Raw genomic sequence first — 18,966 nt, forward strand, 5'->3', positions numbered from 1 at the left:
AGGTTCCGTATTCAGGGGCTGTGGGGCTAAGTTTCCCTTAAGTTCAGGGGACTGAGGTGAGATTGGGCTTTCATAATCCTACTGCCTTGATCACGTTCCCCAATTTTGCTCCCAAATACTTGCAAATCATCACCACTTTTCAACATCCCTTGGAGCAGTTGCTGTCATTTTCTGATTTTGGAAGCTCGTGGCTTGTCTGCAGCTGTGGTGCCCAGCCAAGCCCCTTAAGCTTTGTGTCACTCCTGGTCAGGGAAATCGGCACAGGGCAGGACAGCTGGCTATCTCTGGCTGAGCCAGTGACAGCCCTCCTACTTCTCACCTCTTGCCTGAAAAGCTTGGCAACCAAGTGAGGCCCCATGACTCCAGACACAGGGGTGGAGCCTGGGTTGGGCCCTGTGGGGAGGGCTTGATGAAAGTGACCACTTACAGCCCTGAGCCTCAGCTCATGGACGCCTGGCTGGAGGTTGGCTGTCCTGCTCCCTGTGACCTTGGGGACTTGAACAGGAAGGGCCTAGATCACTGTCTCCTTCCCCACGCTGTTTCCCTTAATCGCTCCTCCCCTGTCGCTTCTACCCCACCCTCTACGACCCTAAACTGCTTCCTGGGCAGGAACTGTTTGGCTTTTTCCTGGCCCAGTTAGGGGTGGGAGTGGGGGGGGGGTGACTGTCGCAGCCCTTGGCCTTCAGGGTATATGGAGACCAGGAGGGGGGAGCTTGGGGCGCATGGCTGGGGGCCTCGAGTGGCCGCGGGGTCGGAGACGGCGGCGGAGCTCGTGTACCATCTAGCGGGGGCCCTGGGCACTGAGTTAAAGGAGCTGGCACGCCGCTTCGGGCCGGAGGCTGCGGCCGGGCTCGTGCCGCTCGTGGTGCGGGCGCTGGAGCTCCTGGAAAAGGCTGCCGTGGGGCCCGACCCGGACTCGGTGAGTCTGTGCCGCCACCCCTCGCCACCCGCGGGGTTGGCGGGCGCCTAACCCTGAGAACCGGGACTCCCCAGTTGCAGGTATCCGCGCAGCAGGCCGAACTGGAGCTGCGGCGGCTGCGAGAGGAGAATGAGCACCTCCGCAGAGAGTTGCGCTCTGGGCCACAAGGTGAGTGCAGGCCCGGCCAGAGGGGCGGGTCGGGGCCTGCTAAGCGCCTACCTCCCTCGGGCCGCCACTGAGAACACCCCTTCCTCAGAGGAGCGCGCTCTGCTGCAGCAGCTCAAGGAGGTGACCGACCGACAGCGGGACGAACTCCGGGCGCACAACCGTGACCTGCTGCAGCGCAGCCAGGAGACTGAGGCGGTGAGGGAGGGGCCGGGCGACGGCGCAGGGCGGGGCTCCCTCGGCCCCTCGGCACTCCGCCCACCAGCCCCACCGTTTGCTCCGCCCCCAGTTGCAGGAGCAGCTGCAGCGCCTCCTACTGGTGAATGCCGGGTTGCGGCACAAGTTGGCCGCGGTGCAAACACAGCTGCGCGCGGCGCGGGACCGCGAGAACGAGCGGGAGCTGCGGCGCGAAGGGGCCGTGGAGCTGGCTCAGAAGCGGACGCGGGACCAGCCCGAGGGTCCTGGGTGTGAGCAGAGACAGGAACCTGAGCGAGCGACCGCCGGAGCAGGAGCCCCGGGGACACTTGAGGACCCTGTAAGTGCCCGCTGAGGTCAGGGACCCATCCCAGTACTCACAGCATATGGCACTTGGTGGACACTTGGGAAAAGTTTGCTGTGCTGTGTAACAAATCCAGCGGGAAGTTGGAAGGTCGAACACAAGTGTGTGCCCAGCTGGCCTCTGTCCCACTCAGCTACAGCACTGGTCTGTCATCTGTTGCAGCACCCCTGCCTCCCAAGTCTCCCTGTGCCTGTCACTCCCTGTAGCATTCCTGTAATGGCACAGGGTCAGAAGAGCGCGCCAAGGCATCGCTCTCATCAAGCCTTCCTTCTGCAGGCGAATGCCCCGCAGCAGGCACAGTGCCCCTCCAACACAGGGCAATGCCGCTTCAGTCGGGAAGAGCTTGAGCAGATCCTTCAGGAGCGGAATGAGCTCAAAGCCAACGTATTCCTGCTGAAGGAGGAGTTGGCCTACTTCCAGCGGTGAGGACGCTGAGCAGGGGCTGGGCAGCTGAGGGGACCCCGGCTACACCTGTTTCTGGGCCTTGGGTCACCCACCTCATTCTTTGGCTCATTGATGTATAAACAGTGACACATGCCAGCCACTGTGCTGAGCGCTGGGAGGACACGAATCACAGCCCCTGCGCTCCTGGAACTTCATCCAAAGGAGCGAGGGGGTAGTGCAAAGGATCACAGCAGCCACTGCAGCAGCCAAGGAAGTATTCCTAGGAGGGGTGACACCTAAGCCAAGGTTTGAGAGGTGTTAGTAAGGCAGAGTGTTTCAAAAAAGGGGGACAACATGCACAGGAGCTTGGGGTGAGACTTACTGTTGGCGTCCCCACCACTTTTTCCCTGCCCTTCCCCCTCCTATGTAGGGAGCTGCTCTCAGACCACAGGGTCCCTGGGCTTCTGCTGGAAGCCATGAAGGTGGCTGTCAGGAAGCAGCGAAAGAAGATCAAGGCCAAAATGTTAGGGACCCCAGAGGAAGCAGAGAGCAGGTAAGTCCCTGCCTTCATCCCCACTGAGCCAGCCCTCCCTCCTTTGTTCTGAGCCTAATGACCCAGCTTGGTCATGCTCTAATCTGGCCTAGTCTCCTGCTGAGTCTGATGACCTACCCTGGTCCTCCCATTTAGCTTGCTGACACAGCCTGGTCATCTTTTGAATCTTTTGTCTCAGACTGAACCTATCACCCCAAGCTAGTCACCCCTTGAGCCTACCACCCAAGCTGTCAGTCCCTAAGCCTGTCATCTAGCCTGGTCACTCTTGAACCTGCTAACCTGGCCTGGTTATCCCATGAGCCCATTTTTCAGCCTGCCCTGCTGCTGGGCCTGCCACTCTACCCTGGTCAGCACCTGAGCCTACTATCTGGCCTGCGCTGCTCAGCCTGCCATTTTGTGTTGGTCACCCCTTGGGTCTGCTGATCTGGTCTGGTCACCCCCTGAGCCTGCTGTCCTGAGCCTGCCACCCTTCTCTCTGGATCACCCTACTGCATTTGCCATGCATCCTGCAGAAGAAACCTGCTAACGCTGTTTCTCCACATTCATTTTTCGGTTCCCTGCCCTGGCTGTATATGTTTGTTCTCAGAGGGGTAAAACTGTAGCTGCAGAGACCTCCATAGAAAGCCGGAAGGACTGGGTAGGGAGAGCTTCTGGGTTGGTGAACACATGGAGATGCGGGACTAATGGCGGTCCTGGAGAGAGCATGGAAGCTCCACACCCTTTCTGCATACCTTGCCCTATACATCTCTCCCATCTGGCTATTCTTGAGTTACATGCTTTTATAATAAATCAGTAATCTAGCAAGTAAAAAACCACACACACACACAAAAGCACTGTAGCCGCAGTCTTGTCAGGGGCCTGCTGTCCATCAGGTTATAAAATAAAAATCTCAAGATGTCTTTCATCTCCCTAGTATCTCCTTCTCTCTAGCCTCCGGGTCCCGTTGTCGCTCTGTCCTCTCCTGTCTGGTCCTGGGGGCTGCGCAAAAGGCTGAATGTAGCTGAACTCCTGTTGTCCCTCAAGGCCTTGATAAATGACCCTCACATCTCCCCTCTCCTCTGCCTCAGTGACGATGAGGATGGCTCATGGCTCCTGCTCTCCAGTGATAAGGGAGATTACCCCCCACCTCCTGAGTCCAGGATACAGAGTTTGTATGTTGGGGGAGGAGGAAGGGCAAAAGTGGTGGGGCTGAAGGAGGGGCCCCATCTTGGTTCTTTTCAGCATCCCCTCTCCCACTCCCCTGAGCTCACCCTGTTGTCCTGAGCTCTAAGTGTGCTGCTCCCCTCCTGCTCCTCTGGCCCCCGCCCCTTCACCTCCCCACTCCCTGACACTGCCCTTTCCCTGTCCTCAGCCCATATCCTTGATCTCTTTGGCATACAGGCTCAAATTACTCTTGGGTCTCCCCACAGCTTTGGCCTGTGTTATCGGGGTGAAGCAGAGGCCTCTGAAGCCAAGACCAGCAGCACAGATACCAGCGAGCTAGGGGCAGAAGAAGAGACCCCACAGCAACCCCACTTGGAGCCAATGGACAGCTCTGTAGCCCCCAGCTCCTGACTGGCCCTCTTTGGACATCTTTGTCTGGAGGTCTCAGCTGCCCCAGAGGCCTGACCTTGGAGTCTGACTCTGGTTGGATGTGTGATCTTAAAGGAGGACAGGGCTCCCTCCTTCCCAGCCCTGCCCAGGCTCTTTTCCAATTCTGGCCTGAGCCAGGACATAATGGGGAACTCAGCCTACCTTCCCTATATCTCTGAGCCAAGCCTCCGGGGCCAGATAAAAGTGCTTTCTCTCTGAGTCTCCATTTCCCCATCTATGAAATGGAGAGCTGACTACCTACCTCTCCCAGTGGTTTGTGCGGATGGCCTAAGCTAATGTAATAAAGCAAATGCCCATGATACCTAGAAACTGTTCCATGTCTGTCTATCAGTGGTCTTCCCCCGCCTCCCCTGCTCTGCCAAGGGCAAAGGCAGGCTGAGGTTGCCTCACAGGGTCTTCTTGGTCATCACTGGGTGGGGAGGCTTTTCCCAGCTTGGGCCTCGCTGAGGAGTATGACCTAACAGAAAGCTGTGGCTCCCGTGCCCCGGAAGCTTCATCTTCCTGCCCCCTCCAGACTGAGACCATCCCCTTAAGATCCCACTCAGCATTTGCCATTGGCCTTCATTTTCATTTCTCTGGTGTCCGTGGCCTTCCCAGTACCCGCCCTCTCAGGGAGGTGCCTCATGGCAGCCCGCCCCTCCGGCCTGGTTTCCTCAGGAAAAGCCTTGGGAGGAAACAGGAAGGGGGTTGGGAGCCGTGGGGGCCAGACTAACTCCAGCCCTCTGACTGCGCTGACCGGTCAGCCATGGGTCTGGGGCTGCTGCTCCCACTGCTGATGCTCTGGATTCAGGCGACCCAGGGGTCTGAACTGGACCCTAATGGGCAGCACGTCTGCATGGCCAACAGGTGGATCTTGTGGGAATCTGATGGGGGGGTGGCTGAACTAGTGTTGAGGCATGGGGGGAAGGAGACTGTGAGGGAAGGGGTCATGGGGCCTTAAGGACAGCCTGGAGGGTGGTGGATAGTTAGGGCAGATGTTGGGAAGGCCAGGGAAGGAGAGGGAAGGAGCTGGGCATTGGGGCTGTGACTCTTGGCCAGGCCTGCCTGATGCGGCGGAGGCCGCCTCCCGCCTCTAGCCAGAGACAATGATCCACCTGTGGAACCAGGCTGCCCTCTGACTGACCCCTCTCTGCCCCACAGCCCCTCTACTGAGCTCCAGTGCTGCCCAGGCTGGAGGCAGAAAGATCAAGAATGTACCATCCGTGAGTAGTCAGGGCCGACCCCCACCCGAAGAGGAGGGAGGACATAGTCCAGTGACCTTCCTACTTTCCTGGGGCCTGTTTCCCGTTCTGAGCCCTGGAGTTAAGGTCCATCCTGTGACATACCTCTAGGCCTGAGGCAACAGCTCTTGAGGGGGCAGGGCACTGAGAGCCATTGAGGGAGCAGAGTGTCCCCTAATTGCACCCCAGTCCTTCCAACATGGGTGGGGTGTTTTTCAGCCATCTGCGAGGGACATGATGCCTGCCGGGAAGACGAGGTATGCGTGAAACCAGGCCTCTGTAGATGCAAACCTGGATTCTTCGGGGCCCAGTGCAACTCCCGTGAGTCCTGAGTCTCACCACGGGGATGAAGTTGCTGGGCAGAACTGGGGGAGCAGGGAGGAAAAGCAGGTAGGAATGTAATCTTAGAACCAAAGAACCAGAACCTCTCCAAGCTTCCCTGAGGAAATTGAGGCCCAGAGACAGGAAGTGACATACTCCTGGAAGATGCCTGAGTCATTGGTGTTTACCTATATCCTCAAAACTCTACCCACTGGTTCAGTTCTGGGCCCTTCATCTTCCTTTTCAACCTCTCTGAAAAGATGCTGGTGATTCCTGTTAATTGCAAAACGGATGCATTCTCAGTCTCCCTCCCATATACTTTATTTATACACGTGTGGAAGGTGGAAGGAGGGCCCTGGCCAGGCTGTCTCTCCTCTCTGACAGAAAAGAAGGGCATGGGAAAGGCGTTGGTGGGCAGGGTAGCCAGAGGGCAGCCACCAGGAATCAGGGTTGAGAGGATTCATTGGGGGAAAATGTGGTTTCTCCTCCAACCCTGACGGGCAGCATACAGGCCAGCCAGGCCCAGCTCACCTCCAGCCCAGTGGGGGACCCCAATGAGAGGGAGGAGGGGACATGAATGAAGTCCTCTCCCACTTCTGTGTAACGCTGGGCAAGCCCCTTTCCCACATAGGATCTTTAAGTGTGTTCTGGAATGTGAATTAGGAAGCTGGGACACTGCTAAGGGGGTTTCGTAGGTCAGTCTGGGGCAGGAAGTGAGCTTTGCCCCAGGAGGATAGGCTGCCAGATGTTACCAGGGTCTGTGCCAGGCTCTTGGGAGGGTGGGCCTGGCTCCCCTCATCCTGGTAAAAGGGGGCGCAGAGCAAAGGATCCGTGACTAGCCCTGAGCCCGCTGAACCCCTTCCATCTCTACCCCCCACCCCCACCTCTCCCTGCAGGCTGCCCGGGCCAGTACTGGGGCCCTGACTGCCGCGAGAGCTGCGCCTGCTACCCGCACGGCCAGTGTGAGCCGGACACCGGCATGTGCCACTGCCAAGCCGACCGCTGGGGCAGCCGCTGCGAGTTCGCGTGCGCCTGCAGCTCCCACGGGCGTTGCGACCCCAAGACCGGCGCGTGCCGCTGCGAGCCGGGCTGGTGGACGCCTACGTGCCGCCGCCCGTGCCAGTGCAACCCCGCGGGGGCACGCTGCGATCAGGCCACCGGCGCCTGCCTATGCGAGCCGGGCTGGTGGGGCCGCCGCTGCAGCTTCCACTGCTCCTGCAACGGCTCGCCGTGCGCGCAGGAGACCGGCCGCTGCATTTGCCGGCCAGGCTGGTGGGGCCCCGAGTGCCGGGAGCCGTGCGAGTGCGTGCGCGGCCGCTGCAGCGCCGCCTCCGGCCAGTGTGCGTGCCCGCCCGGCTTCCGCGGCGTGCGCTGCGAGCTGCCCTGCCCGGCTGGCCGCTATGGGGCGCAGTGCCGCCACAGGTAAGCCTGGCGCCAGGTGGCTGCGGGAGCGAGGCGGGCGGGGGGACCCGCGCCCCTGGGGGGGAAGCGTAGGGGGTACGAAGGGGAGCAGGGAGTGTGAAGGACGGGGAGGAAGGGCGCAGGGAGAAAGTCGTGCAGTGCTGTAAACAAATCTGAAAGTACCGCATGAAAGGAGGGAAAAGAGACCCTCCGTGAGCCTCGCCCACCCCTTTCATCTGGTTACTGTTAGACGAAAAGTACTAGTATGGCAGGCCACACTTAGAAACAGATAAAGAATGAATCCCAGGACAACACGATTGCATGGTCCCTTTGAGACTCAGTGGCTTTCACACTTTGACCAGCTCCACCCACAATAAGAAATTTATTTTACATCCCACCTAGCACACACACCCATAGATATAATATATAAAACGGAGGTAAAAGCTTAACCAGACAGTACATATTCATCTTTACTATATATAATATATAATAGATGAAAATATAAAATGTATATGTTGTAATTTTTTTTTTGGAACGGGACTTTATTGGGGAACGGTGTGTACTTCCAGGACTTTTTTCAAGTCAAGTTGCTGTCCTTTCAGTCTTAGTTGTGGAGGGCGCAGCTCAGCTCCAGGTCCAGTTGCCGTTTCTAGTTGCCGGGGGCACAGCCCACCATCCCTTGCCAGAGTCCAACCGGCAACTTGTAGTTGAGAGGACGCGCTCCAACCAACTGAGCCATCCCGGAGCTCAGTGGCAACTCAGCTCAAGGTGCCGTGTTCAATCTTAGTTGTGGGGAGCGCAGCTCGCTGGCCCATGTGGGAATCCAACCTGCAGCCCCATTGCCCAGAGCTCAGGCTCTAACCAACTGAGCCACCCCACTGCCCCTAATTATTTTCCTGCTGCTGGTCAGGATCTGCTAAATTGATTTTATGAACTCCCCTCCTCCCCAATAATGAGTCTGATCAAATCATGTAATTCCAGATAATTAAGTATCTGGAGGGAGAGGGCCGGGCTGGTGGCTCAGGCGGTTGGAGCTCCGTGCTCCTAACTACGAAGGCTGCCTGTTCGATTCCCACGTGGGCCAGTGGGCTCTTAACCACAAGGTTGCCAATTGGACTCCCACAAGGGATGGTGGGCTGTGCCCCCTGCAACTAACAATGGCAACTGGACCTGGAGCTGAACTGTGCCCTGCGCAACTACGATTGAAAGGACAACAACTTGACTTGGAAAACATCCTGGAAGTACACACTGTCCCCCTTCCCCAATAAAATCTTAAAAAAAAGAAGAAGAATCAATGAAAAATTAAGAGAAGGTAAACCTGATTGGAAAAGTAGCTAAGAGAGTAGATCCTAAGAGATCTCATCACAAGGGAAAAAACACTTTTTTCCTTTTTTTATCTCTATATGAGATAATGAATATTACCTAAATCTCCTGTGGTAATCATTTCACAGTTAAACAAGTCAAATCATTATGTTGTACCCCTTAAACTTACACTGTGTTGTATGACAACTATATCAGTAAAACTGGGGGGAAATTTCAAAGATAAGATAAACTTGAAATTATAGTGGTGGGCTGGCCCAGTGGCTCAGATGGTTGGAGCACCGTACTCCTAATGCTGAGGTTCAATTCCCACATGGGCCAGTGAACTGAGCCCTCTACAGCTAAGATTGTAAACAATGGCTCTCCCTGGAAATGGGGTCCCTGGGCTGCCAGGGGCAGTTGGTGGCCAGCATGAGCGTGAGCTGCTGTGGGCTACCATGAGCTGCCCTGAGCAGCCAACCAACAACCGGTGACCTCAGGGGGCGGGGAGGAAAGCGCAAGGCTCATGATACCAGCATGGGCCAGGGAGCTGTGTCCTACTCAACTAGATTGAGAAACAACGGCTTGAACTGGAGGGGGCTGGGGGAAGAGGAAGAAGGGGGAAAGAAAAGAAATTATAGTGGTGAAAACAGACATTTTATGCTTTTATTTTTTTATTCATTTTCATGTTATGGGATAGGAGATAAACTACTGAGGCCTATCCCTGCCAGACCTCAAGGATAGCATGGGTGGAAGGCAGAAAGGGGTGCAGGACCCCAGGCAAAAGGGAGGTGAAGGTTGGGTGGTTAACTTGGCTGTTCTGGCTGCTTTGGTAGCTTTTGGTGACCCTGGGACCCACGGAAGGATGGGTACCAGAATGGGGGTTTAGAAGGAGAGGGCTGGAATCCTACTAGAGTATGCAAAGATCATTTGTATAGCCTCTTTCTTGTACAGCGGGGAAATTGAGGCTCAAACCTGCCTGAGTGACTCAGCTGGGACCTGGCTGCTCTCCAGTGTTCCTGAAGGCCCGGGTGGGCACTCCATCCATCCGCCCTGCAGTGCTTCCCATGAACTCCTTCTTTTTCCAGCTGTGGCCACTGCAAGCAGAATGAGCTGTGCTCTGCAGACACAGGCAGCTGTGAGTCCTGTGAACCAGGCTGGAATGGGACTCAGTGCCTCCAGCCCTGCCCACCTGGCACCTTTGGCGACAGCTGTGGACAGCAGTGCCCCCACTGCCGGCTTGGGGAGGCCTGTCAGCCAGACACTGGGCACTGTCAGAGCTGTGATCCTGGCTGGATGGGGCCCAGGTGAGGGGGCTGGCCTGCTCAGGGTGGGGTACACCTTCCTCCAGAATCCTCACCCCAGCTGCTGCCTCTGAGATAGGTGCTCCCCTCCCCCAAACACACATTGGCACAGCGCTCTGGGGCCTGCCACCTGGCAAAGACTGAAGGGAGGAGAGAGATAGGTGCTGATAAGGTCCTGGGCAGGGTTCTCTTCTAGTTCCCCCGCCACTCAGGCTTCCCGCCCTCTTCTCCCTCCAGAGGTATCTAGTCTGTCACGTATTTGGTTTGGCCTCAGCTTCAAGGCCCTGTTTGCACCTGAGCTTCACTGCTGAGAACCCACATTTGGGTTCCTGAGTCCAGCAGCATGGGGGAAGATGGGTAGGACCCCCCTGTGGGGGCCAGGCTTGCTCTGTCCCCCATTTCAAGTCTTGCCTCACCTCAGCTGTGAAGAGCCCTGCCCCAGTGGCACCTTTGGGGAGGGCTGTGGCTCGACCTGCCCCACCTGTGTTCAGGGGTCCTGTGATCCTGTGACTGGGGAATGTGTCTGCAACGCCGGCTTCTGGGGGTCCAGGTGAGGACTGGGGCCCTGGCAGGGAGGCAGGAGCCTAATTCAGGCCTCTGTGCAATCTGTTTCCTTAACTTCCCTCCCTGAGCTTCTCCGCCTCCCACCCTGCATCCTCATAACTGAGAAGTTGTTCTTCCTCTTGTGGGGTTTGCGTCTTTCAAAGGAGGGTCAAAGTGAGGCTTAATCTAAAGGCCAGTCTCCCTACCTAGATGGGGACGTTATTTAGGGGTAGAGTTCCCAACTGCACTGTTGTTTCCCTAAGGTCTTCAGGTGATTACACATAATCCATGTCCATTCCCTACTGTCAGGTTTTCCATCTATGGGCCAGAATGTAGTATCAAATGGGAGAGAGCTCATTTTATAAAGGAGAGGACCAAGGCCCAGAGAGTTAAGGGGCAGGGCTGGACCTGGCTCAGACCTCTAGACCCTAAGGATATCTCTAGATGCCATTGGCATCTTACTTATTTCACATTAGTGTTGGGTGGGCAAGGGATGAGGATCGTGAGAGGTGACTCTGCCTGCGGGTTTTACCCAGGGCAGGGGGCGGGGGGGGGATTCTTCCCAACACTGCTGGGTGTACTGAGCTTGTGGCTCAGGGGCTGGGGGAGTCTGCTTGGGCATCCGCCAGGGAAGTCTGAGTGGTAGGGGTGGGGAGCAGTGCCCAGAATTCTACCTCCCCCTGTCACCTGCCTGCTGCTAGCCCTTCTCATCCAGCCTTCAGCCTATCTCTCCTTGTCACTCCACAGCTGCAACACTTCGTGCCCATCTGGCTTCCATGGAAACAACTGCTCTGTTCCCTGTGAATGCCCTGAGGGATCCTGCCACCCTGTCTCTGGGGCCTGCCAGCTGGGTAAGGTGGAAAGCAGTAACCAGGGAAAGATGGGCCCTTTACATGAGCTCCAGAAGTTCATTACTTGCCAGGGAGGTTAAGCCCACTTCAAAGACATTCTCTGCCTGCCATCTGTATGGATGCTCTGGGCCCCCCCTGAAGATGTAACAGAGCTCCTGTCCCCTGAGAAACCAGGCTAGCACCCAGGAAATGAGCAGGTAGGGCTGAACACTGGAATCTGCATCAGGCTTGAGAACTGGGGGCCAGAGCTTGTGGAACAGACCATGGACCTTGGGGGGGAGGGAGACTAGCAGAGAGGCCGCCTGGAGGAAGGACAGAGTCTGAGCAGAGTCTATATCTCTCAGAAGAGAGGGAGGGACCCACAGGTAGAAGACTCTGGGGCGGAGACAACTCAGCTATAGATGAGACATACATAGGAGACAGGAGGGCCCTGACTATTTGACCATCGCTCACCTTGTTGTGGCGGCTTGCTCTCGGGTCGTGAAGCGATTCACAAGTCTGGTAGATATATAGAAGGAAGGTTTATTAAAGTAAGAGAAGGGTTGGCTGGGCAGAGTCTGCTGGAAACTACTGCAAACTACTGTGTCGTGTCTTTGTTTCATAAAAGTGTTATATTTTCTAACCAGGTTGTAAATCGCTTAGGCCTGTAGTGGAATTTTCTATTGAGTTTGGTTTTATCCGTTGGGGTGGGGGAAGGTGCCGGTAAGCTGGTTATCACACCCTTTGCATATGTTACATAAATTTAAATTGGAGCCAGGAGTGGGTCCCATAGTCACCAGGCCTGCAGGGGCCAAAGTAAACAGAACCATTGAACTACATAGTTAACGTGAAGGAAGCAGAATCATTCAACACTTGGCAGAAAGGAAGCGAAAAAGGAAAAGAAAGCTTTCAAAAAGTTCCAAGCTAAACTACACGTTTTAAATCAAATTATACCAGAGATCCAAATCTCAAAGTAGAAGATTTAGTGCCACCATTACAATCCCTCTCACTCTTTTTTTTTTTTTTTAAGATTTTATTGGGGAAGGGGAACAGTGTGTACTTCCAGGACTTTTTTTTTACAAGTCAAGTTGTTGTCCTTTTGATCTTAGTTGTGGAGGGTGCTGTTCAGCTTCAAGTTTTGTGCTTCCAGTCTTAGTTGTGGAGGGCGCAGCTCAGCTCCAGGTCCAGTTGCCATTTTTCTAGTTGCAGGGGGCACAGCCCACCATCCCTTACGGGAGTCGAACCAGCAACCTTGTGGTTGAGAGGACGTGCTCCAACCAACTGAGCCATCTGGGAGCTCAGCAGCAGCTCATCTCAAGGTGCCCTGTTCAATCTTAGTTGCAGGGGGCAAAGCCCACCATCCCTTGCGGGACTCGAGGAATTGAACTGGCAACCTTGTGGTTGAGAGCCCACTGGCCTATGTGGGAATCGAACCAGCAGCTTTTGGAGTTAGGAGCATGGAGCTCTAACCGCCTGAGCCACCGGGCTGGCCCACGATCCCTCTCTCTTAACACACTCCCCCTAGGGCCTCACAGTCAGGATGCTGCCCTCATCGCAGGCATTCTGATACCTCTGCTGCTGCTCCTCCTGGGCATTGCCTGCTGTGCCTGTTGCTGCTGGGCCACCCGTTTGGACCCCAAGGACAGGTGAATACTGGCCTATCCCTTCCCCCCACCAAGCTCCTGCCATGGGGTGGGAGCAAGGTGGCAACTGGTTTCCTTTTAGGTTTGGATAGGGGCTGGCCTTGTCACACACTTAAGTCAGAGGTGATGGGGTAGTTGGCCGTGGTTGTGCCCGTGGCCTGGAGACACCAGGTTAGCTGCCTGCCTTCCTCAGAAGCCTTCAATGGGAGTCATTTGAGCAGGGGTACCGGGCAGAAGGCTGGAGAAACTCAAATCCACAGCAGGAGGCTGAGGGTTTACCATCAAGGACCAGAGGAGGGGGGAGGGAGGGCAGAAGCCCCAGGGCCACTCTGAGCATGGAGGGGAAGAGGCCAGGTCTCACACCCCCCAGAAGGCAGAGTGACGTCGAAGTCTGAGCAGTGGTTTACCGGGCATATGGCTTTCCCAGAAAAGGAGAGAAGAGGAAGGGTTTGGGCTTGCAGCCGGCAGGGAACCATTACTCCCACAGAGCTTTGTCCTAATCTTTTCAAGCTTCTCTCACTCCTTAGAGTCACCACACTGTGGAGGTTTGGAGCAGGGAATGTGGGGGTAGGAGGATTAGCAGAGGGCAGAGGACACTGGGAAAGTGCCCTGGCTGGTTACTGGTACACACAATGCCCAGGCCCTGTTTTCTGGACTCTTTGTCTGGTGCTGTCTCATAGTTCGTGCACTAATCCTTGAGCTTGTCATCCTGTGTGCTGTGGGGACTTCACAGACGCACAGACCTGTCCTCTGGGGCATAGAGCCTGGGGTGACACGTACAGGACATGGACAAAGACTGTCAGAGGAATAGTAATGAGTGAAGCAGTCACTTCCAGCATGGGGGTGACACCAGGGGCAGGCTTCCTGGAGGTAGTGCCACTTCCAGAAAACTAGGTGAGCTGGAACTCAGCTGGGAGGATGATAGTACATACCTGCATTTGGGGGACCCCACCTGGTACCTGGTGCTGTGCAGGGACCAAGCTCTGATAGTTTGGAGTTGTCCCCATTTTACAGACGAGGTAACTGAGGCCCAGAGTTTGAGCAGAGTTGCTGCCCAGGCTTATTTGACTTTGGAGCCATTCTGCTCTCTGTGGCAGGCCCAAATTTCAGGCTCAATCGTTTGGATTTTACTCTGTGGTCATAGGGAGCCATTGTAGTCCCCCTTCTTCCCTGACACGAACCCTGGGACTAGGACAGTCCTGGCCCTTTTCTCCTGCCACCACCCTCCCCCAACCAGGATCTCACACACTGACCACCCTCCTGTGCCCTCAGGCCAGCAAGCGATGGAGCTGCTGTATCCAGGATGAAGCTCCAGGTCTGGGGGGCACTGGCCAGCCTGGGTTCTGCGCTGCCCTGCGGCTCCCTCAGTAGCCACAAGCTTCCCTGGGTGACAGGTAAGTGGGCGCTGAGGGTGAGAGGGCTGAAATAGGACAAGGCTTTCCGTGGGGCTCTGCGCCTGACCTGGAGCCCCCCACAGTCTCCCACCACGACCCGGAGATCCCATTCAACCACAGCTTCATCGAGCCACCCTCTGCCGGCTGGGCCTCGGACGACTCCTTCTCTTCTGATTCTGAGTCTGGAGAGGAGGACGAGGGTCCTGCCTACTGTGTGCCACCCCAAGAAGGTAACCCCCCAACAGCCCACCGGGCCCCTGAGCAGCCCTGCCCTCTACAACTTCTTTACTTTGTCAGCAAGTATCCATCAAGTGTCCATTCTATGCCAGTCACTGTTCCTGGCTGTGGGACGCAGGAAAGAACAAGGTAGATTCCTGTCTTCACCAAGCTTATAGTCTGGTGGGCAGGAATCTGACACTTCTAGGACAGAGTGATACGTACTTCGATGGAGGACGTATAAGGAGGGACTGTCATCCAGCCATGTCAGAGGAGATTGGGGTCAAGGAAGATGTCTCAGGGTTGGTGATATTGGAGTTGAGTCTAGCAGAATCAGGAGTTGGCCAAATGAAAGTTCAAGAGAGGTGGGAATGGTGTTTCAGGAAGAGGGAACAATGTACACGAAGGCCCAGAGGTGAGAGGGACATGGCTGTTTGGCATTGAAAGAGTTTTAGCTTAGCTAGAGTGTGACCTTAGGTCAACGTAGGGAGAGAGGGGAGAAAAGAGTGTGGAAGTAGTATCCCCAGCTTCTCTCCATCCTCACCGCATGTTTGAGGCTTCCCAAAAGAGGCTGACCTGGGTAAGCAGGACGGACTGGGCTGGCCAACCCAGCTTTGGCCAAGCTTTTCTGTCTCCACTGCCAGGGATGACCCCTGTGGCCCAAGCAGAGTCTCCAGAGGCCGGCCTGGCTGGAGGTCCCTTCCCTGCCCCTGAGGATGCCTCCACACCATTCGCCATCCCGCGCACTTCCAGCCTAGCGCGGGCCAAGCGGCCATCGGTCTCCTTCGCTGAAGGCACCAAGTTTGCACCGCAGAGTCGCCAAAGCTCAGGGGAGCTCTCTAGCCCTCTCCGAAAGCCCAAGCGACTCTCCCGGGGGGCCCAGTCAGGTCCTGAAAACCAGGAGGCTGAGGAGGCCACAGGCACTGAGCAAGCAGAAAGGGACAAGGCCCCTTCTGGGGCAGCCAGCCCCAGGGATTCAGCCATTGGCCACCGCCGGCTCCCACTTGGTGGCCGGACAGTGGCTGAGCGTGTGGAAGCCATCGAGGGCAGTGTCCAGGAGAGCTCAGGCTCTGTGACCACAATCTACATGCTGGCAGGGACACCCCGGGAATCTGATGGCCCCGTCCGGTCTGTCCTCCGCCGTTTTGGTAGCTTTCAGAAAGGCCAGGCAGAGCCCAAGGTCAAGAGTGCTGTCCCCAAGCCTCCACGTCGGGCCCTGAGTCGGAACAAGGGCAGCCCCAGGCTGGCCTCTGGGTCTGCCAGTCAGAGCCCTGGCTCAACCCTGAATCAGGAGCTCACTGGGGCCTTGGAGCCTACAGGAACTGGGCTAGAGGAAGTGGCCAGGGGCGTGGGGGATGGCATCAAGATTTCAGGCAGTGCCCAGGAGCCAGTCCCTGAGGGTGACCCCCCAAAACAGGATCCCCAGAAGCTGGCTGACGAGGAAGGGCAGGAAGAGCCCCAATATGAGAATGTTGCACCCATCTCTGGGCCACCAGAGCCCTGAGGACCGTGAATTTGGAGAGTGGGAAAACTATGGATGGGGGTCAGGCATTCGAACTAACCATGCATCAGATTGTGCTTTATGCTGGAAAAAAGATCCCAGGGCCAGGAAAGACCTACCAGAGCCTCTGCCTTTCTATGGAGAAACGTCCCAGGTTAGAGGCCAGAGACTGGGAGTGGTCTGGAAGGCCTGGGCGGATACCCTGCAGGATGGGGTTAGGAAGGGGAAATAGATGGCTGCAGGGACGTTTTCTCTGTTGTCCTGGATTCTGTTTGCCCCAAAAGGCTCTTCTTTCCTTCATTTTCAAACTATTTGTCTGCAATGAGAAACAACCTAACTGTTTGGTTAAAGAAATATTTCTTATGATAGGTTCCTAAGCAACCATAAAAAATCATGTTGTGCTAGAATATTCAACATGGGAGAATGTTCATTCTGTATTGTTAAGTGTGAAAAGTGAGTTTTCTTTTTATAAATTTTATTTCTTTTTGCCACAGGATACATGTTTAGAATTCATCCATTTGTGTATATTTTGTGATTGTTTTACAAACTTTTTTTAAGGATGTATGTGCATAAAAAAGCTTCAAGGGAAATGCATGAAATGGCATTTTTCTCTGGGAGATGAGATTGTGGCTGATATTTATTTTCTTCTTAAACGTTTGTGTAACTTGCAAATTTTCTACAGTGAACATTCTTTTTACTTTTCTCATTAGATTTAATTTAAAAAGCAATGTTCTTTGTTAAAAATAAATAGTACTAACATTACAGACATGTATAAAGTAAAAATGAGATTTCGCCTTCTCCCCAGAGGAGTCTAAGGGACCAGTAAGGGGCCAGACTTACTTTTTCCCTGAACGCCTTTTGGTCTTGTTCTGAATTTTTTCCTTGCATACTTGTATTACCTAGTCAGGAAATAAAGAGTGCCTTTTCCTCCTATCCCAGTGGTCAGAGAATCTCAGGAACATTTTAGATGCTTCCTTTCAGGTGTTTTTCTGTTCACATGAAAACAAAACAGCATACTGTTCCACAATTTGCTTTTTTTACTTAATATATCTTTCTGTGTCAGTAAATATAAAGCTACCTCTTTTTATAAAAAATGACTACATGGGATTCCATCATGTGAAAATAACACGGGTTATTTAAACCATCGCCTACCTATGGGGACTTGGGTTGGTTCTAATTGTTTTGATACAATAAATGATGTGGTGTATAACTTTGTCTGTATTTCTTTTTGTACTTGTGCAAGTTTTTCTGTAGAATAGATTCCTAGAAGTGGAATTGCTGGGTGATGGGGTAAGAACATTAAACATTTGTGTACTTACTCCAAAAAAGTTGTATGGTTTGTATTCTCACAGATTATGGCAGACTTCACACCAATCTGATAAGTTAAAAATGGTATTTCATTCGCTTGAAGATGGTGATTTGGGCTGTGTCAAAATTTAACCTATGTAACTCATATTTAAATGATTTGATAATTGACATTAGCTTATACTTGTTGATAGGCTAAGGATGCAGAAATTATTAAATTGTATCATTTTTGAGAAAAAATGGTATCTCATTATTTTAACACAATAAAAATCAAAAGGGTAAAGCTTCTTAAAAAGTTAAAATCTTTGTACAGATAAGAGTTTTTGTTTCTTAACAATCAAAAATGGTACTAAAATTTGTATTTCTATTATTGTTCTAAGGTTGAGCTTCTTTTCATATCTTTGTTATTTGTATTTTTCCTATAAATTATCTGGTTATTTTCTGTCCCCAATTTTCAGTTGAGGTGTTCATCTTTTTCTCATGGATTTATAAATGCATTTATATATATCAAAGATATTCTTTGCCCAGCTTGTGACAGTTTGTGACTGGTCTTTTAATGCTATTTAGTGTGTTTTTTTTTTTGCTCTGTAGAAATTTAATTTTTTAATTTAGACAGTCGTTTTTTTTTTTTTTTTGACTTCTGGGCTTCATGTCATACTTAATGGAAAGGTCTTCTCTAAAAATCAGTGAAATAATCTACATTTTCTTCCCGTGCTTTAGTGGCTTTATGTCTTTAGGATTTGCCAGCAGTGCTAGTATTTGGGCTTTAACATTCCTGACAAAAAGACTTAAACAACAACAACAAAAACCTCAACAGCCAGAATTTCATTCGTATTCAAAATCTAATTCTGACATACTTGTTTTGTGACTTTGGCAATGTTACTTAAAGCCTCAGTTTTTTCAACTGAAAAATGGGGATAATGGCCCTCTCCCAGGGTTATTGTGGGTGAGTAACACAAAGTATATAAAGCACCTACTAAATTTTTAACTCAATAAAGGGTAATTATTATTGACATTACCATCATTCTCCCAGGGTCCCCAGAAGCTGATACCTTTCACCCCTTTCATTTGTTCATGTTTTCATTCAACAAACATATTTCTGTATTAAGGGCTGGTCATACAAAGTTGAATAAGATATAGTTTGTGCCCCTAAAGAGTTCACAGTCAATGGGAAAAGAGAGAAACAAACAGACACACAGATAATTCTAAAACAACGCAATCAATGGACAAAGATAGTGAGAGTTTTGTGGGGAGTGGTTACGGAAGGTGTCCTGGAGGAGATGCTGTCCCAGAAGGGACTCTGAGAGCCAGAGGTTAGAGAACAGCATGTGTAATTCACAAGCAATTCCATGTGATGGGAGCATCTAGGATCAGGCAGGTCAACCAGGCTCCAGTGGGAGGAGACTAGTGGGGAGGAGCCTGTGTGCGGCAGGTGGGAGAACTTGAACTTTATGATAGCTCACTGGGAAGGGTGGGGTGGAGAGATGAATTTCAGGAACTGAGATTGGAGGCTGGATGAACAGCAGTTGCAGTCCTAGAACATAGATAGGCAAATGAGATATTTAGGAGATATTGCTGTGTTGGGGGGTGGTGGCAATAGGGTGGAGAGGGAGAATTAACAGCAGGTGTTGAAACGGTAGTTCAAGGTCTCTAACCAATAGATAATGGTGCTATTATCTGAGAAAAATGGGAGGAACAGTTGGTTTTTTTTTCCCCCTTTGGATCGGGGGAGAAAGTGAATTATTTTAGAGATCTGTTTGAAACAGTTTAGAGATGTGTATGGAATAGCTGCCTGGAGCCCGTCCTCAAACAGGTG

The 18,966-nt window shown here is 53.2% G+C and overlaps 2 protein-coding genes across 7 annotated transcripts; both read left to right on the forward strand.

The window, feature by feature from the left end:
* The first annotated feature begins 397 nt into the window (after nucleotides 1-397).
* On the forward strand, nucleotides 398-4,479 carry RILP (Rab interacting lysosomal protein). 5 transcript variants are annotated; one of them, XM_081029779.1, is made up of 8 exons: nucleotides 398-919; nucleotides 994-1,087; nucleotides 1,176-1,282; nucleotides 1,374-1,619; nucleotides 1,920-2,065; nucleotides 2,458-2,580; nucleotides 3,648-3,731; nucleotides 3,990-4,479. In XM_081029779.1, the coding sequence occupies exons 1-8, from the start codon at nucleotides 692-694 to the stop codon at nucleotides 4,132-4,134; spliced, it is 1,173 nt and encodes a 390-aa protein (XP_080885905.1). In that variant the 5' UTR covers nucleotides 398-691; the 3' UTR covers nucleotides 4,135-4,479. The 5 variants fall into 5 exon arrangements, 4 of the variants coding, with proteins under 4 accessions (XP_080885905.1, XP_080885906.1, XP_080885908.1 ...); XR_013992046.1 differs by having other exon boundaries at nucleotides 404-919; nucleotides 3,511-3,731; XM_081029780.1 differs by having other exon boundaries at nucleotides 441-919; nucleotides 1,000-1,087.
* A 371-nt stretch (nucleotides 4,480-4,850) lies between these two features.
* SCARF1 (scavenger receptor class F member 1) lies at nucleotides 4,851-17,442 on the forward strand. 2 transcript variants are annotated; one of them, XM_081029463.1, is made up of 11 exons: nucleotides 4,851-5,019; nucleotides 5,314-5,375; nucleotides 5,613-5,714; nucleotides 6,611-7,136; nucleotides 9,503-9,721; nucleotides 10,140-10,268; nucleotides 11,009-11,112; nucleotides 12,617-12,737; nucleotides 14,007-14,128; nucleotides 14,212-14,358; nucleotides 14,989-17,442. In XM_081029463.1, exons 1-11 carry the CDS (start codon nucleotides 4,919-4,921, stop codon nucleotides 15,846-15,848), a joined length of 2,493 nt encoding a protein of 830 aa, XP_080885589.1. In that variant the 5' UTR covers nucleotides 4,851-4,918; the 3' UTR covers nucleotides 15,849-17,442. The 2 variants fall into 2 exon arrangements, with proteins under 2 accessions (XP_080885589.1, XP_080885590.1); XM_081029464.1 differs by lacking the exon at nucleotides 10,140-10,268 and having other exon boundaries at nucleotides 4,863-5,019.
* Nucleotides 17,443-18,966: the final 1,524 nt, after the last annotated feature.

This window comes from Rhinolophus hipposideros (genome assembly GCF_964194185.1).
Source record: "Rhinolophus hipposideros genome assembly, chromosome: 20".
Taxonomy (NCBI): Eukaryota; Metazoa; Chordata; class Mammalia; order Chiroptera; family Rhinolophidae; genus Rhinolophus; species Rhinolophus hipposideros.

What these genes read in the sequence shown, in the direction of transcription:
- RILP (XM_081029779.1), top strand. Translation starts at nt 692, where the DNA reads ATGGAGACCAGGAGGGGGGAGCTTGGGGCGCATGGCTGGGGGCCTCGA. An exon ending in CCAGAGGAAGCAGAGAGCAG is followed by an intron (nt 2,581 to 3,647) that starts GTAAGTCCCTGC and finishes CCTCTGCCTCAG; the next exon opens with TGACGATGAGGATGGCTCAT. An exon ending in GAGTCCAGGATACAGAGTTT is followed by an intron (nt 3,732 to 3,989) that starts GTATGTTGGGGG and finishes GTCTCCCCACAG; the next exon opens with CTTTGGCCTGTGTTATCGGG.
- SCARF1 (XM_081029463.1), top strand. Translation starts at nt 4,919, where the DNA reads ATGGGTCTGGGGCTGCTGCTCCCACTGCTGATGCTCTGGATTCAGGCG. An exon ending in CGGGGCCCAGTGCAACTCCC is followed by an intron (nt 5,715 to 6,610) that starts GTGAGTCCTGAG and finishes CTCTCCCTGCAG; the next exon opens with GCTGCCCGGGCCAGTACTGG. An exon ending in CTCTGGGGCCTGCCAGCTGG is followed by an intron (nt 11,113 to 12,616) that starts GTAAGGTGGAAA and finishes CACTCCCCCTAG; the next exon opens with GGCCTCACAGTCAGGATGCT.